Here is an 18,351-nt window from a genome sequence, read left to right as displayed (position 1 = left end):
CGGAAGTCCATGTTGTTGCGCCCTGGAATTGGGTCCGACTGCAAATCCGTTTTTTTGCAACTTTCTTACAAATAGCCATAACTGTATCGTTTGTCAGTTATACAATAACAAACGCAACGGAATTTGTTGCAAAAAAAAACCGATAATATTTTGTAATGTAATTGTGTTTATATTTTTTGTCTCATAAAGTTCGATTATCCAGACCGGATCAGACAGTGAGCCAGACGGATAGCACCTCGATTGCTTATGTCTGATGGTGTACTGAGAGATGCAGATGTCCCTGATGCCGGCGCCTGTCCTTTGAAGCTGGTCGAACGCCTAATAACCAAAACAGGCAGAACCATGAACAGATCCTGTAAAAAATGGTAAATTTGGTTCATGTTTGTCCTTGCGATAACATTGGATATTTGTATTTTGTCTTCTCCAGACGTTTTGTTTGTGTTAAGGTTTGCTGGCTCTTTGTATAGGGAATCGTTGTGCAATGGAACCGTGTTCTTATTGGATTTTATTTTGTTATTATACTCAGCTGATATTCAGCTTTCTTCAGTTTTTCATTTAAATTCAATTTAATTTTGGTCCCGTTTTTCCAGCTCTTGCTTATGAAATAAAATAATAATAGTTTCTATAGCCTGCCTGTAAATAAAGCTCAATTGATAGCATCCTCGATGCATTGAAATAGCCTGATGATGGCATACATGACCATATAGCTTTACTAATATAGCCTATTGCATGTTTGCACTACAAACAATACGTCTCCATTTGAGGGCTCATGTTATAATTTTTTTTATCCGTGCTCTTGACCATCAACAAACATGCCTCAATGGCACACACAACCAGCCATTGTGTATATACTCTCGTCTACCATTCGTACAAGACATCGCTGGTAACTTGATTGGGTCACGAACGCATATTCCTAATTGTCACGTCCCTCCATTTGCTGGTGGCCCAATCCGTCTCGCAGGAGATTACCCCGCGCATTGGCATCGCGAACGCCTTTGAATGGCCCATGGTGTGAGGTGCAGCTGGCACACCATGTGTTGTGATTGGAGCTCACGACTGCGCATCGCTAAACCGTGTGTTGTGATTGGACGATTAAAAATCAAGGCCTCTTCATAAAACAAGGCCTCTTCATATAATCATGTAGACTTAGTGAAGGCCTTGGCCAATGGGATATTATTGGATATTTCTGATTACTTAATCATGGTGGAATGTTAATTTGGGTGGCCTCCTAATAGGCAAGTTAATTGACTAGTCACTGACACAAGGTCAGATATTTCCCATCCTCCTGATGGTTAAGTTCAGATCTGTGGTTATGGGCCACTTCTTATCTGGAATGTATATCCTTCACCCCCACTCCTCCCCTACTTTTCACCCCCACTCCTCCCCTTCCAGCAGCATACCACCCTGGTCTGCATCCCACTTCTGGCTTTCCTCTGTCCTACACACTGAAGAAGGCTGTAAAGCGTATGTGTACACTATCCCTGACACAGTAAATAATAATAATAATTAAGTAATCTTTTTGAAACATATTTTTTAGTGCAAACCCCTTAACCTCATTGTTTGCCTCTGAAGCTAAGCAGGGTCTGTCCTGGTAAGTCCCTGGATGGGAGACCAGATGTTGCTGAAGTGGTGTTAGAGGGCCAGTAGGGGGAAAGTCTTCCCTCTGGTCTTAAGATCAAATCCCAATGCCCCAGGGCAGTGATGGGACATAGCCCTGCATAGGGTGCTGTCAAAGATGGTGGATAAATTAATATAGTTCAACTCAGGTGTTTATCATAGATTTTATTTTTTAAGTTCCTGTCTACTTAAGGGGGTGGCTCTCCCATAGACACCAATGCGATAGCAGCTTGGTCTAGTCAACTTAGTTAATTGACTTCCATTTCGGATTAGATGTTAAACAGGTGTCCCATCTCTCTGTGGTCACAAAGAATCCTATGGTACTTATTGTAAGAGTAGGGGTGTTAACCCCGGTGTCCTGGCTAAATTCGCAACCTGTCCATATTTCGATCATGGCCACATAATCATCCACCTCGTTTCTAAAGGGCTTATATCACTCCTCACCTCTCCAACTGATAGCTGATGTTTGATGAGCGTCCTGGCGCAAATTGGTTGCCGTCCATCACCCAAGTTGGTGCTACACATTAGTGGTGGATGAGGTGAGCTTCCTCCTTGCTACAGTAAATAAAGCACTTTGGGTGTCTAGAAAAGCGCTATGTAAGTCCAATAAATGAATTATGAATTATTCATATCTTTGTCTCCTTTTACCTCCCTCCCTTCCTCTAGGTCAGCCTGTGATGTGTGTGGGTGAGGAGATGGGCTGCACCTCGGCCAAGCAGGTGTTGGCCGTGCCCAGTGGTGAGGAGGGCCGCAGTAAAGCCTACAGCAATGGGGATGTTCTTTCTGGTCAGTGCTGGAAACACATTCACCTGGGTTGCCTTTAGGAGACTCAGACCATCCATTCATATCGGAAACATGCTGTAAAACAAAAATGTGTGTGTCTCAGTAGAATATGGAATTGTATGTTAGTTTCATTTGTTACAATTCTCTCTGCAATGTTAGGAACATTTCGCCTCACTGAATACAACCCTGATTTACAGACAGCACACTGTGCCAACGTGCTTTACCACTCTGAGGTGGTTTCCCCTTGGTACAGATCTAGGATCAGATTCCTCTCCCCCAATCATAACCCAACCATTAGTGGGTCAAATGAAAAAACGCTATCCACACAGTCCCAATAGGGTTAACTTTGGTCGTTACAATGAAACAGCAGTTTCAGTAAATTATTCAAACCAGGAGGAGTTCCTTACAGGGGTTGGAACCGGTTCTGGGAACAGAACAGAAACCCGCAAAATAAGTAACAATTTCAAGGAACGGAACCGGGAACGAAAGTGATCCATACTGTTCTGGTTATTTTAAAAGCATGGGAACCGGTTACAAAGCCCTTACTCTTTCACTTGGAAACGTGTCCAGTGTCTGCCTCCCTGCCTGCCAGCTGCAAATCTTTGCCAGTGTGTGTGCATGTTTAGGCTACCTGCCCATCCCCCCTCTGAAGCATAGGCTACTGTACTGACGTTACCATAGGCTACTGTACTGACGTTACCATAGGCTACTGTACTGACGTTACCATAGGCTACTGTACTGACGTTACCATAGGCTACTGTACTGACATTACCATACTGACGTTACCATAGGCTACTGTACTGACGTTACCATACTAACGTTACCATAGGCTACTGTACTGACATTACCATACTAACGTTACCATAGGCTACTGTACTGACGTTACCCTAGGCTACTGTACTGACATTACCATACTAACGTTACCATAGGCTACTGTACTGACATTACCATAGGCTACTGTACTGACATTACCATACTGACGTTACCATAGGCTACTGTACTGACATTACCATACTGACGTTACCATAGGCTACTGTACTGACATTACCATAGGCTACTGTACTGACATTACCATAGGCTACTGTACTGACATTACCATACTGACGTTACCATAGGCTACTGTACTGACATTACCATACTGACGTTACCATAGGCTACTGTACTGACATTACCATAGGCTACTGTACTGACGTTACCATAGGCTACTGTACTGACATTACCATAGGCTACTGTACTGACATTACCATAGGCTACTGTACTGACATTACCATAGGCTACTGTACTGACGTTACCATACTAACGTTACCATAGGCTACTGTACTGATGTTTCCATAGGCTACTGTACTGACGTTACCATAGGCTACTGCACTGATGTTTCCACAGGCTACTGTACTGACGTTACCATACTGACGTTACCATAGGCTACTGCACTGACGTTACAAACGTAATTCAGAAGACAGGGAAAGAGATTATTTATTAGCTGGAGAAGAATGGATTAACCTTTTCAATGCTATTTAAGGATACTATAGGCCTAGTTATCTTGTTTCACGCTGGATTTATTAACTACAAAAAGGTAAACCGTGTTTAGCTAGCGAGCTCAAAAGGACATTCAAAGTTAGTCCATATAAACTGGTCCTCCTAGGTATAATTCTACGAACCTAATTCAGATAATGCATGCCATAACAAGATGCTCAACTCTCTCTCGCTCTCTCCTCACCGGCAAAATTTCAGTCTCATCTTGCGCCATAAGGCTACACTGTCCATCACGCATGTAAACAACTAGCTTGCCTGCTCAATTCGCACTGATTGGTGAAGTAATTTAGTTTAAAGTTTTAATGTCACATTCACAAGTATAGTGAAATGCCTTTCTTGCAAACTCAAAACCCAACAATCAATAACAATGTAATGCTAGAAAAAAAACGAGAAATATGAAGAACACAATAAGTAAATAAGCATATTATATACAGGGTCGGTTCCAATACCACATTTAGAATGTGCAGGGATACTGCAGAGGTAGAAATAATAGGGGTAAGGTGACTAGGCATCAGGATATAAGATAAACTGAGTAGCAGCAGCTTAATGAGCTAAATGTTTTTAAAAAAACTTGATTTCACGGGTTAAAAAAGGAACAGAAAGGAACCATTATAAACCTGCACTTTTTGGGGGTTCGAACCAGTTCAGAACTTTATTTTGCAGTTTGGAACAGTGGAAAGGCCCACATTTTGTGGTTCTGTTCAGAAAAATAATTTTGGTTCCAATCCTTGGTTCCTAATATGGGTCCCATATTTTCCATTAATACCAATCATTTTATCTTGTTCCTATTGACCTGTAAAATGAGGAACAAGAAGACCTTGTACTACTGTTATGACATTATGTTCTGATGAGGCTTGTTTATGGCTGCATGTCTGTTGTCAGGTCATTCTCTCTTTATTAGGTCATTGGCTGTGCATCATGCATCTGTTTCCCTTTCCTCTAATCTCTATGCTTAGAGTGTGTGTGTGTGTGTGTGTGTGTGTGTGTGTGTGTGTGTGTGTGTGTGTGTGTGTGTGTGTAAAAGAGAGGGGGGAGGGGGCAGGAGCTGTCGTGCTTTCCAACCATTGTGAAAAGAGGATCTTCTTTGAACAGTTAATTTGAGCATGTCATTATTTTTGTGAAGTATTGACCTGGATGCCACTGATTGTTCTGCTGATTACCGCAGCTCCTCCTCTCCTCTTATATGGATGAACAGTCGATTCCTGATCAATATAATTGATGGGGACTGTCATGGATATATGCTCTAATCAGTCATCCTCTAATCTGAAGCATGCAGATATCAAATAAAAATGTATTGTCACAAGCAAAAATAAGTTGATGTTGCTGGTAGTGTTAATGGCAAAAAATATAAATGCACTCTTGCATGTTTTGTTTTTAACCCAAATCCCTCATTCGCCCGCTCTTTCTTACAGATGAGTACAAGAAAGGTGTGGCAAGTGTGAAGTATATAAATAGAGAAGAGGACAGACTAAACAACTGCGACCAGGACAGCACGGTGAGAAAGACTGATGTTAAGTTACTCATTCATCATACAGTTTGACACACACTTTTTCAAATCGTTTAACAAAGAATATCCTATTTTATATTTATTTAACCAGGTAGGCCAGTTGAGAACAAGTTCTGGCCAAGATAAAGCAAAGCACTGCGACACAGAGTTACACATGGGATAAACAAACGTACAGTCAATAACACAATAGAAAAATATATATTCAGTGTGTTCAAATGTAGTAAGATTAGTGCGTTAAGGCAATAAATAGGCCATAGTGGTGAAATAACTACAATTTAGCATTAACACTGGAGTGATAGATCTGCAGAAGATGATGTGCAAGTAGAGATACTGGGGTGCAAAGGAACAAAAAAACAATATGGGGACGAGGTAGTTGGGTGGGCTATTTACAGATGGGCTGTGTACAGGTGCAATGATCAGTAAGCTGCTCTGACAGCTGATGCTTAAAGTTAGTGAGGGAGATAAGTCTCCAGCTTCAGTGATTTTTTTTTTGGTTGTAATTCGTTCCAGTCATTGGCAGCAAAGAACTGGAAGGAAAGGCAGCCAAAGGAGGAGTTGGATTTGTGGATGACCAGTGAAATATACAGTTGAAGTCGGAAGTTTACATACATCTTAGCCAAATACATTTAACCTCAGTTTTTCACAATTCCTGACATTTAATCCAAGTAAAAATTCCCTGTCTTAGGTCAGTTAGGATCACCTCTTTATTTTAAGAACGTGAAATGTCAGAATAATAGTAGAGTGATTTATTTCAGCTTTTATTTCTTTCATCACATCCCCAGTGGGTCAGAAGTTTACATTCACTCAATTACTATTTGGTAGCATTGCCTTTAAATTGTTTAACTTGGGTCAAATGTTTTGGGTAGCCTTCCACAAGCTTCCCACAATAAGTTGGGTAAATTGTGGCCCATTCCTCCTGACAGAGCTGGTGTAACTGAGTCAGGTTTGTAGGCCTCCTTGCACGCACGCACTTTTTCATTTCTGCCTACAAATTTTCTATAGGATTGAGGTCAGGGCTTTGTGATGGCCACTGCAACACTTAGACTTTGTTGTCTTTAAGCCATTTTGCCACAGCTTTGGAAGTATGCTTGGGCTCAATGTCCATTTGGAAGACCCATTTGCAACCAAGCTTTAACTTCCTGACTGATGTCTTGAAATGTTGCTTCAATATATCCACAGAATTTCCCTGCCTCATGATGCTATCTATTTTGTGAGGTGCACCAGTCCCTCCTGCAGCAAAGCACCACCACAACATGATGCTGCCACCCCAGTGCTTCATGGTTGGGATGGTGTTCTTTGGCTTGCAAGCTTCCCCCTTTTTCCTCCAAACATAACGATGGTCATTATGGCCAAAGAATTCTATTTTTGTTTCATCAGACTAGAGGACATTTCTCCAAAAAGTATGATCATGTGCAGTTGCAAACCGTAGTCTGGCTTTTTTATGGAGGTTTTGGAGCAGTGGCTTCTTCCTTGCTACGCGGCCTTTCAGGTTATGTCGATATTGGACTCGTTTTACTGTGGCTATAGATACTTTTGTACCTGTTTCCTCCAGCATCTTCACAAGGTTCTTTGCTGTTGTTCTGGGATTGATTTGCACTTTTCGCACCAAAGTACATTCATCTCTAGGAGACAGAACGCGTCTCCTTCCTGAGCAGTATGACGGCTGCGTGGTCCCATGGTGTTTATACTTGTATACTATTGTTTGTACAGATGAACGTGGTACCTTCAGGCGTTTGGAAATTGCTCCCAAGGATGAACCAGACTTGTGGAGGTCTACAATTTTTTTTCTGATGTCTTGGCTGATTTCTTTTGATTTTCCAATATCAAGCAGAGGCATTGAGTTTGAAGGTAGGCCTTGAAATACATCCACAGGTACACCTCCAATTGACTCAAAATGTCAATTAGCCTATCAGAAGCTTCTAAAGCCATGACATGATTTTCTGGAATTTTCCAAGTAGCTTAAAGGCACAGGCAACTTAGTGTAGGTTTAAACATTTTTTTACAAAAATATCACCTTTATTTAACCAGGTAGGCTAGTTGAGAACCAGTTCTCATTTACACCTGCGACCTGGCCAAGATTAAGCAAAGCAGTGCGACACAAACAACAACACAGAGTTACTCGGAATAAACAAACATACAGTCAATAATACAATAGAAAAAGTCTATATACAATGTGTGCAAATGAGGTAAGGCAATAAATAGGCCATAATTACAATATTGCAATTAAACACTGGAGTGATAGTGCAGAAGATGAGTGTGCAAGTAGAGATACTGGAGTGAAAAGGAGCAAAATAAATCAAATGTATTTATCCTCATTAGTCATTTAGGTCAACATTGGATCATTCAGAGATCCTCACTGAACTTCTGGAGAGAGTTTGCTGCACTGAAAGTAAAGGGGCTGAATAATTTTGCACGCCCAATTTTTCAGTTTTTGATTTGTTAAAAAAGTTTGAAATATCCAATAAATGTCGTTCCACTTCATGATTGTGTCCCACTTGTTGTTGATTCTTCACAAAAAAATACAGTTTTATATCTTTATGTTTGAAGCCTGAAATGTGGCAAAAGGTCGCAAAGTTCAAGGGGGCCGAATACTTTTGCAAGGCACTGTATTTAAGGAGCAGCAGTATCAGTGATAGCCCTGTGTGTGTTTCAGGAGAATACTGCCCTGCTCACCACGGTCCAACAAACAGACGACACAGGATCAAATGGCAATGGGAAGACACAGTAAGCTCAACCAACTATTTTTGTTGTCATTCGGTCACTCACAATGCAGGGTTTTCCCTCTCCCTTTCCATCCCTGAACTAACAGTGTTGAATTGGAACTGTCTTGTTCCTTTCTCCACAGGATTCATTCTTCAGAGAGCCAGCAGGAGTTCTTCAGGATGCTGGATGAGAAGATAGAAAAGGTGAGAGTTCAATGACCTCATAGGGGTCGGCAAGACAGTGTCTGTGTGGGGGTGGTTAGATCAGTGTCTGGGGAGGACTTCATTCTACTCTATCTTCTGCTTTGCTTTTTCAGGGGCAGGACTACTGCTCAGAGGAAGAGGATATGACATAGCACTGAGGTCCACCATCTGCTCCCCTGAGAGGAAGGATTTGTCCAATGGCATGGACAGGCCTGTACCACATAACCCTTACCCAACGGCCCTCTTCCTTTTAGACCATTTCGAGGATGGAGGGGGAGACACATTGACCCAAACTAAGCACCTTTGCCCGGCCCTGTGTCTATACCTACAACCCTGGCTCCCCGTAACAGATCTACGAGTCCAATGCGACAATATTTTACCCCCAAAGGAGCAATGTTACAAGACATGGCCAGGACTACTTTCAGCACCAGTCCTATTATACTGAGCGGCTCTCCAAGTCTGTCGCCATGGTAACCATGGACAATAAGTACAGCAGCCGCTCGGCTCTGTGACTGTGGTCCATTAAAAGACAACGGAGGTCCAGTCATTTTGAACCCATGGATTGACTGAGACCAGTCCATCATGGTTATTTGTAATGGCTTAAAGGAACATTTGTCATTCCTCATCTGTTTGGATGATGAACAATGGAGGTAATTGGGGGGGGGGGCAGAAGAAAATGAATCTGGGAATTATTCCTGGGTCGTATTCATTAGGCACCAAATGGAAGAAAACAGACTGAAACAGGGAAGAACTACCAATAAGAAACGCTAGTTGACATTTTCCGTTGCAAAACATTTGGCTACGGTGTGCCTTAATGAATGCAATCCAGGTGGCTGAAACATTCACTGCATTGCAGATAGAAACTTAAAGTAATAGAGCTGGGGATACTCCCATCATCGTATTGTATCATTGATTCTCTTATCAGTGTCTCTCTATGTAGCGTATTTCTATCTGCAATGTTCTGAGCGTGTCACCCCAATGAACACACCCCATGAGGGGAAACCGGGGTTACTTACTTCCTGCATTCCAGGATACTTTATGAATTTTCTTTTCTACAGTATGCTCATAAAGTGCATTCGGAAAGTATTCAGACCCCTTCACTTTGTCCACATTTTATGACGTTAGTCTTATTCTAAAGTTGATTAATGTTCCTCATCAATCTATACACAATACTCCATAATGACAAAGCGAAAAACTGATTTAGACATTTTTGCAAATGTATTCAAAATAAAATGCAGAAATACCTTATTTATATAAGTATTCAGACCCTTTGCTATGAGACTTGAAATTGAGCTCAGGTGCATTCTGTTTCCATTTATCATCCTTGAGATTTTTCTGCAACGTGATTGGAGTCCACCTGTGGTAAATTCCAAAACATTTCTGCAGCATTGAAGGTCCCCAAGAACACAGTGGCCTCCATCATTCTTAAATGGAAGTTTAGAAACACTCTTCCTAGAGCTGGCCACCCGGCAAAACTGATCAATCGGGGAGAAGGGCCTTGGTCAGGGAGGTGACCAATAACCCGATGGTCACTCTGACAGAGCTCCAGAGTTCCTCTGTGGAGATGGGAGAACCTTCCAGAAGGACAATCATATCTGCAGCACTCCACCAATCAGGATTTTATGGTAGCGTGGCCAGACAGAAGCTACTCCTTAGTAAAAGGCACATGACAGCCCGCTTGGAGTTTACCAAAAGGCCCCTAAAGGACTCCCAGACCATGAAACAAGATTCTCTCGTCTGATGAAACCAAGATTGAACTCTTTGGACTGAATGCCAAGTGTCACGTCTTGAGGAAACCAGGCACCGCTCATCACCTGGCCAATACCATCCCTATGGTGAAAGCATCATGCTGTGGGGAGGTTTTTCAGCGACAGTCAGAATTGAGGGAAAGATTAACAGAGCAAAATACAGAGAGCCTTGATGAAAACCTGTTCCAGAGCGCACAAGACCTCAGACTGGGGAAAGGGTCACTTTCCAACAGGACAACAACCCTAAGCACACAGTTTTTGCTTGGTCATTGTGGGGTATTGTGCGTAGATTGATAATGGGGAGGAAAAAACGATTTAATCCCTTTTAGAATAAGGCTAACATAACAAATTGTGGAAAAAGTGAAGGGGTCTGAATACTTTCCGAATGCACTGTGATTCATAGTCGGCCCATGTCTTCTTACTTTACTACGTAGGGTATTCTTGTTTAATGTCAACGCTCAGGGTTGAAGTGTTCTAGTCATTGTTGTTTTGTAGTCGAGCCTACCTCTTCATTAGGCTTTATTTGCACCAATTGTACACACACACACACACAGCACTCTGCTGTCAGTATCAGTTCTTACCTGTTAATAAGACCACATCAGTGTTCAATCTAAAGACAGTATACTGTATAAGGAGCATAGTCAGATTATGTAGTGCTCTTTACATTTGTTGTCATGCTCATTTTTGCTTGTTCGTTTTTCCATGTTCAATTAAGAGTTTTTCTAGTAAAATAACGTGTTTTCAGGTCACTGTAATATCATTTGTCAAACAAAATGGTTTCTCATATGGTCCTTGTGGTGTTACTAATACCTCGTAATGCACAGGCACACCCATCATTGTGTGTACTGTTGTCTTTATCTGTCAATGTCAAATGACGGTCTAGCAATATCATTGAGGCATCCATGGTAGTTTTCATGCCCTCTACAGTTTAAAACTCACAACTGCACTAGAAAGTAAATGGGTATGGAGTCGGCACAAAACAAAACAGTGTTACAGTAACTATAACCAGTTCTAAGTGGTGTCTGTGGATACGGCAGTCTGCTACATAAGCATGTATTGCTTCATGGATGTACTGTATGGAGATTTAATTCAATACAACTTATGTATCCTCTGGCAATTTTATGTCCAACTGCAATCCAGTGTCTGATTGATTGTCTGTCAATTGTCCGAGAAGCTATAAGACAAACCCTCTGGCCCACAGAGACTATGGCACCTTTTAAAGGCAGTTATGGCCGTTGTAATATTTGTCAAATTTCTCTTGACGCAGTCTTTCAGGGTCTGTCATACTTTATGTAGGCTAGCTGTTGAGCCTTAAGAAAGTCGCTATGCCCAGGTTCTCAAAAACAGTTCAGAAACGGAGCAATGAAGCTAGGCACGCCCTGCCAAATTTAAGGAAAACACTGGCACTTTGGTTCATCATTACGAGACCACAACAGCCTGCCATTCAGTCTGTGGTTCTCTCCTGGTCACTGCAGAGTTCATTACCAGACCATAGCGGTCTACCAACGGTCACTGTGGTTCTGCTGCGGGTCAATGTTGCTGGCGTCTTTTGCGGTGTTGCCGGCGGCCCTGGTCCTGGATGCCCACGGGGGGGTCAGGGGTCAGCAGGCCATCACACATCCTCTGGTAGACAAGGCTGGAGTCAGATGCCACCACACACAGGAGCATGGGCGAGCCTCTGGCCAGCACTGACCGCACACTAGGAGAGGGAGGAGAAGAGGTCAGAGATGGACCAAATCATAGATATGTATAAAGAAATGATCTTACATTGAAGAATATACACAGTAATCACACTCCAGTTTCAGTTCGCCTACATTCTTTGGGGGCGGCTGCATTCTTTATCCGCTGGTGTTCCGCAAGTGTTGCAAAATGTTGATTTGTGGCGTAATCTAACATTGGGTCAATTCCATTTCAATGACAGTCAACAAATTCCTATTCCAAATGTTCCTCATTGAAAAGTTGGGTACTTCCTGAACTGACTAGAATTTAAATGGAATTGACTGCAACCCTGTAGCATAGCATCAGTCTCATTTCTGTACATTAACTCATTCCTTTATGTTCCCTGCATTTGGAGGTCTTATAGCGGAGTGGGAATTCGATAAAAAGGCCCAGTCTTATCTCACCTTCTGTGGCTCAGGCCTCTGTGTACAGGTAGCGGGAGCACCATCTGAGTGGGCTCTCCTTCCTTCTCCCTTCCCTCCAGCAACACCAGTCGCAGCTCAGAGCACCCCACTCCACTCACCTCCTTCCACTGACGCACTGTAATGGAAAGGACAGAGATGACTTGCTGGCTAGCTAGCTAATGTGGGCACAATCAGGAGCATGATAAGTAACTTGCTATACACTAGGTACACCTGGCTAATAATAGGTTTTCATTGCAAAGTACTTAGTTTACATTTTATGTAGGTTTATCCAACTGATATCATCTGTAGCACTAGCCCTTGCATGTCCCCTTTTGCCTTGTGAGGGAAATGCCCCGACGTTGCCCAAATGCTCTGTCAAAACGCAAATATACCTCACCCGCAATATGGTTTTGGAACTAAGATTATTTTTTTTTTAAATGCAAAATTTAAACATTTAAACATTTTTCAACCACTCCACACATTTATTTTTAAACTATAGTTTTAACAAGTTGGTTAGGACATCTACTTTGTGCATGACACAAGTCATTTTTCCAACAATTGTTTACAGACAGATTATTTAACTTCTAACTCACTGTATCACAATTCCAGTGGGTCAGACGTTTACATACACTAGGTTGACTGTGCCTTTACACAGCTTGGAAAATTCCAGAAAATGTCATGGAAGCTTCTGATAGGCTCATTGACATCATTTGAGTCAACTGGAGGTGTACCTGTGGATGTATTTCAAGGCCTACCTTCAAACTCAGTGCCTCTGCTTGACATGGGAAAATCAAAAGTAAAAATCAAGAGCAATTTCCAATTGCCTGAAGGTACCACGTTCATCTGTACAAACAATAGTACGCAAGTATAAACACCACGGGACCACACAGCCGTCATACCACTCAGGAAGAAGACGCGTTCTGTCTCCTGGAGATGAACGTACTTTGGTGCAAAAAGTGCAAATTAATCCCAGAAGAACAGCAAAGGATCTTGAAGATGCTGGAGGAAACAGGTACAAAAGTATTTACATCCACGAGTCTTATATCGGCATAACTTGAAAGGCCGCTCAGCAAGAAAGAAGCCACTGCTCCAAAACTGCCATAAAAAAAGACTATGGGTTGTAACTGCACATGGGGACACAGATCATACTTTTTGGAGAATGTACTCTGGTCTGATGAAACAAACCGTTTGGCAATAATGACCATTGTTATGTTTGGAGGAAACGGGGAGGCTTGCAAGCTGAAGAACACCATCCCAACTGTGAAGTACAGGGGTGGCAGCATCATGTTGTGGGGTGCTTTGCTGCAGGAGGGACTGGTGCACTTCACAAAATAGACGGCACCATGAGGAAGGAAAATTATGTAGATTATTGAAGCAACATCTCAAGACTTCAGTCAGGAAGTTAAAGCTTGGTCGCAAATGGGTCTTCCAATTGGACAATGACCCTGAGCATACTTCCAAAGTTGTGGCAAAATGGCTTAAAGACAACAAAGTCAAGGTATTGGAGTGACCATCACAAAGCCCTGACCTCAATTATTTAGAACATTTATGGGCAGAACTGAAAAAGCGTGTGTGAGCAAGGAGGCCAACAAACCGGACTCAGTTACACCAGCTCTGTCGGGAGGAATGGGCCAAAACTCACCCAACTTATTGTGGGAAGCTTGTGGAAGGCTACCTGAAACATTTGACCCAAGTTAAACAATTTAAAGGCAATGCTACCAAATACTAATTGAGTGCATGTCAACTTCAGACCCACTGGGAATGTGATGAAAGAAATAAAAGCTGAAATAAATCAATTATTCTCTATTATTCTGACATTTCACATTCTTAAAATAAAGTGGTGATCCTAACTGACCTAAGTAAACAGGGAATTTTTACTATGATTAAATGTCAGAAATGGTAAAAAACTGAGTTTAAATGTATTTGGCTAAAGCGTATGTAAACTTCCGACTTCAACGATAATATACACACACTCACACACACCTTTATTTATTTTTTATCCCATCCCCACAGGAGACCTTTTGTCTTTAGGTAGTCCGTCATTGTAAATAAGAATTTGTTCTTAACTGATTTGCCTTGTTAAATAAAATTTTACAAAATTGCATGGCAGTTGCAGCACGTTCTGTGTGGTGCATAGGTTGGATTTATCGAAGGTATGAATCAAACATTCAGATGCTGCTGCATACTATTTTGCGCAATGACACGGTCGATGTGATCGAGGCTTAACACGTGCTGGAAATATGGAATGGTCCAATGGAAATGTGAGCGCAAGGAGAGAGGATGTGTCATACCTCGACTGGAGGCTGACTTACAGCCGGCTGTAACTTTGCTAAACCCCGTACATTAAGTGTATATTTTGTATTTGAAAGTGAATTTCTTGGTAGTATGAAAGTTACAAATGTTTCCAAAGTCACATTGAGCTGTCTTCCATACCTTCGGCTGAAAACCCAAAAGTGGGCCGGATGTAAAGCCCCCTTGGGTAGCACTCGCCTGAAAGGTCAAGTAGCTAGCTTGTGATGGTGCAAAAACAGAGTTGATTGTCGATCCAATTCATGGTTAACTCACCTTCAGCTAGATCCAGGTACACCAAGAAAGCTGCATGGACTTGAGCACTGTCTCCAACATCTAGGTTCATCAGATGTTGGTACTATGAGCATGAGGGTAAAAGTTTAAAACGTTAGCTAGTACTGCATCAGTTACATTGGTGCATCGATTATTGTTGTTGTTCATGACTAACGTCAGCTAGGACATGTTTGTTGATGGCATTTGGCACTTACCATTGGATGCTGTAAAATCCAGTTAGGGGGAAGTGGTTTCTCAATTACATCCTCGTCTGTTTTCTTCGTCAACTCCGACATATTTCCTCGTCTATATTTTGTAAATCACTTTAAATCCCACACATACACTGTGATGCTGACAACGTGTGAACTCTGTGAAAGTGCCTCACTCCCATTTAGGACGCTAAAGTACTGCAATGTAAACGGTCCGGGGGATTTTTTTTTGCCGGTATTATAAGTTCCGTGGCACTTCTAACTCCCTTTCTTTAGGTAGATATGGAGATGTGTTTTATTTATGATTGATTTATTTTTTAAATAAAAAAAAGTTAAACTAACAAAATAAAATATTTGATTAGGTGTAAAACTTCAGTAAGTGGTTAGTGTGGACAACCTAATCATGGACCTGGTCTACAGCACCAGACAGGCAGGTGCTTCTTCTCATACAGTAGAGCTGAGTATCTTTAGTTAAATGTATGCCTTGGGAGAGTAACGTCTTTCTGAAAAACTGCATTGCTATTCTACGTAACAATTTTATTTATTGTAGTAAGTGAGCTTACACTTAATAGTTAGTCAGTACTTGTGGTTTCAGTGAAAAACAGAACACATTTGCAAAGAAATTACACATTTAATGTAATTACACAACTACAAATACCTAGGTGTCTGGTTAGACAGTAAACTCTCCTTCCAGACTCACATTAAGCATCTCTAATCCAAAATTAAATCTAGAATTAGCTTCCTATTTCACAACAATGCCTCCTTCACTCATGCTGCCAAACATACCCTCATAAAACTGACTATCCTACCGATCCTTGACTTCTGCAATGTCATTTACAAAATAGCCTCCAACACTGCCATCCATTTTGTCACCAAAGTCCCATATACCACCCACCATTGCGATCTGTATGCTCTCGTTGGCTGGCCCTCGCTTCATATTTGTCACCAAACCCACTGGCTCCAGGTCATTTGTAAGTCTTTGCTAGGTAAAGCCCCGCCTTATCTCAGCTCACTGGTCACCATAGCAGCACCCACCTGTAGCATGCGCTCCAGCAGGTATATTTCACTGGTTACCACCAAAGCCAATTCCTCGTTTGGCCGCCTTTTCCAACAGTTCTCTGCTGCCAATGACTGGAATGAATTACAAAAATTACTGAAGCTGGAGACTCATATCTCCCTCACTAGCTTTAAGCACCAGCTGTCAGAGCAGCTCATAGATCACTGCACCTGTGCATAGCTCATCTGTAAATAGCCCATCCAACTACCTCATCCCCATACTGTTATCTATTTGATTTATTTTGCTCCTTTGCACCCCAGTATCTCTACTTGTACACTCATCTTCTGCACATCTATCACTCATGTTTAATTGCTATATTGTCATTATTTCGCCACTATGGCCTATTTATTGCCTTACCTCCGTTATCCTACCTCATTTGCACACACTGTATATATACTTTTTCTGTTGTATTATTGACTGTATGTTTGTTTATCCTATGTGTAACTCTGTGTTGTTGTTTGTGTTGCACTGCTTTGCTTTATCTTGGCCAGGTCGCAGTTGTAAATGAGAACTTGTTATCAACTAGCCTACCTGGTTAAATAAAGGTGAATTAAAATAAAAAAGAATGAACATTCTTTCTCAATGTTCAAAACAATGTTAAAAACAACAATAAAAAGTTAACAACACACAAGAAAAAATACTATTTTGCTTGGATGGGGTATCTGGTTTTCATCTGCCTGAGCAACTCAGTGAGCCTGAAAAATAAAGACAAAAAAATAAGGGGGAAAAAACAGTTATTTACAACTGTGTTGACAGAATGTCTTGCTACGATATTAGTGAACTGAAATACAGAATAACAGTACAACAGTGACTAGTAATGCTTACAGGCTCCTTCTCCTTTCCTCTGCTCCTCTCAGTGCTCTCCAGAGTCCATGGAAGCAGCCGGTTCCTCCAGTCTTCTTCCTCCCACCTGTAGCAGTGGAGAGGCTGGTGGAGGACTCCTCTCCAAGGAACAAAGTGTTTCTGGTGGTCAGTACCTCAGCTTACTTGTTGTATCATTGTTCACAGCTAGAAATGTGCCATCCCGAGGGCCCACAGAGCTCACTGGCAACTCTCCAGGGGAGATAAAGGGAATCGTTAAAATCACCTATAAGTGACTTTGTTGACCTTCACAATCAATTTTAGATACTTTCGGATGATTTGGACATTATGAGCGAAAAAAGCTCATATCAGTCCCATGACTTGAATGGAATTTGTGCCACACATGCTAAAAAGTTAGCATGTGGAAACAGTGTCAGGGACACTAAACCAAAGGATGGATTGCTGTCATACCTTGTCCATAGACTGCTTACAGGGTAAGGAAAACAATGTGTAATTTTGTAATCAGTGAACTATCCCTTTAAAACATACTAATAAGCCTGTAATGGGGAATTTTGTTTGATTAATTCCTCTCCTGTATTTGATGTTCTGTAACTAAGTACGGATGTTGGTACATTTGACCTGTTAATTAAACTGCCAGTATCAAATATCAGCCAGTGTTGAGTGATGTGGTTAAAGTTTGATGCCACACTGAGCCAAGGGCACACTGATATTGTGACACTGTGAATCTGTAGCCGCTGATGTTGTGTCTTCCTCCCAGCCTCTCGAGTTGGTGTTTACAAAACATTTGTTACTGTCTGATTAAAATATAAAGTGCCTTCTCAGAGAAGGACTGTTAGACATTTTCTCTGCTTCTGTGCCGGTGATGTCTCCCTTTTGCAACTTGTTATTAAACTTGATTTATGATTGATAATATCCGCCCGCGCCTGCTCTTCTCTTTTACAACTGTACAGAAAACCCTAAAATCCCCTATTACAATACCCCACCAACGTTAGACATCTATACAGAAAATCCTAAAATTGCTGAAATAAAGTATATGCAATCAATTAGATAATAGTGAGATTAACTGATAACTGACACAGACATTTTGGTGTAGCAGGAAGTTCGGAATGCTGTGAACCCAGAGGTTCTGAGTTCAAAACCCAGGTGAGGACATGTTGAATAATAATTACTGTATGACCATGCACAATGTAATCATGTACGTCAAAGTGTGTTAAATATGTAAGTTGAAAACATTTTAAGTTACAGGCTCTGGGTGGATCAGTGGTTCACCAATCGGGGCCTTGATTGGCTTGGCAACAGTAACAAGGGGTGGCATGTAAAGAGATGTTTTTTTGGGGGGGGCAAGAATGTTTCTTTGGGACCATCAGAAGACATTGTAAAAATGTATTTAGGGACATTGCAGGAACAAGCTGTGAACTAGACAAACCTCCAGAGGGCCATAACCGAACATTCTACTTTTTTAACATCATGAACACAGGAATGTT

The 18,351-nt window shown here is 41.6% G+C and overlaps 2 protein-coding genes across 3 annotated transcripts; one reads left to right on the top strand and one right to left on the bottom strand.

Annotated features, from left to right (window-relative positions):
* Nucleotides 1–32: 32 nt before the first annotated feature.
* Nucleotides 33–11,229, top strand: LOC139375886 (uncharacterized protein C1orf21 homolog). 2 transcript variants are annotated; one of them, XR_011627858.1, is made up of 7 exons: nt 264–365; nt 2,284–2,403; nt 5,346–5,428; nt 8,094–8,164; nt 8,286–8,346; nt 8,460–9,175; nt 10,461–11,211. XR_011627858.1 is itself a non-coding variant. In XM_071117832.1 (6 exons), exons 2-6 carry the CDS (start codon nt 2,295–2,297, stop codon nt 8,496–8,498), a joined length of 363 nt encoding a protein of 120 aa, XP_070973933.1. In that variant the 5' UTR covers nt 33–365; nt 2,284–2,294; the 3' UTR covers nt 8,499–11,229. The 2 variants fall into 2 exon arrangements, 1 of the variants encoding a protein (XP_070973933.1); XM_071117832.1 differs by having other exon boundaries at nt 33–365; nt 8,460–11,229.
* Nucleotides 10,599–15,198, bottom strand: LOC139375885 (TSEN15 tRNA splicing endonuclease subunit). Its single transcript, XM_071117830.1, has 4 exons — nt 14,995–15,198; nt 14,783–14,864; nt 12,218–12,353; nt 10,599–11,793 (listed from the first exon to the last, which is right to left on the bottom strand). Exons 1-4 carry the CDS (start codon nt 15,073–15,075, stop codon nt 11,625–11,627), a joined length of 468 nt encoding a protein of 155 aa, XP_070973931.1. The 5' UTR covers nt 15,076–15,198; the 3' UTR covers nt 10,599–11,624.
* Nucleotides 15,199–18,351: the final 3,153 nt, after the last annotated feature.

This window comes from Oncorhynchus clarkii, chromosome 20, assembly GCF_045791955.1.
Source record: "Oncorhynchus clarkii lewisi isolate Uvic-CL-2024 chromosome 20, UVic_Ocla_1.0, whole genome shotgun sequence".
Lineage (NCBI taxonomy): Eukaryota > Metazoa > Chordata > Actinopteri > Salmoniformes > Salmonidae > Oncorhynchus > Oncorhynchus clarkii.
Note: the sequence above shows the minus strand (reverse complement) of the source record. Positions and strands in the feature narration are given on the sequence as shown.

What these genes read in the sequence shown, in the direction of transcription:
- LOC139375885 (XM_071117830.1), bottom strand. Translation starts at nt 15,075, where the DNA reads ATGTCGGAGTTGACGAAGAAAACAGACGAGGATGTAATTGAGAAACCA. An exon ending in GGATTTTACAGCATCCAATG is followed by an intron (nt 14,865 to 14,994) that starts GTAAGTGCCAAA and finishes TCATGCTCATAG; the next exon opens with TACCAACATCTGATGAACCT. An exon ending in GTACCTGGATCTAGCTGAAG is followed by an intron (nt 12,354 to 14,782) that starts GTGAGTTAACCA and finishes TTTCCATTACAG; the next exon opens with TGCGTCAGTGGAAGGAGGTG.
- LOC139375886 (XM_071117832.1), top strand. Translation starts at nt 2,295, where the DNA reads ATGTGTGTGGGTGAGGAGATGGGCTGCACCTCGGCCAAGCAGGTGTTG. An exon ending in ACTGCGACCAGGACAGCACG is followed by an intron (nt 5,429 to 8,093) that starts GTGAGAAAGACT and finishes TGTGTGTTTCAG; the next exon opens with GAGAATACTGCCCTGCTCAC. An exon ending in TGGATGAGAAGATAGAAAAG is followed by an intron (nt 8,347 to 8,459) that starts GTGAGAGTTCAA and finishes TTGCTTTTTCAG; the next exon opens with GGGCAGGACTACTGCTCAGA.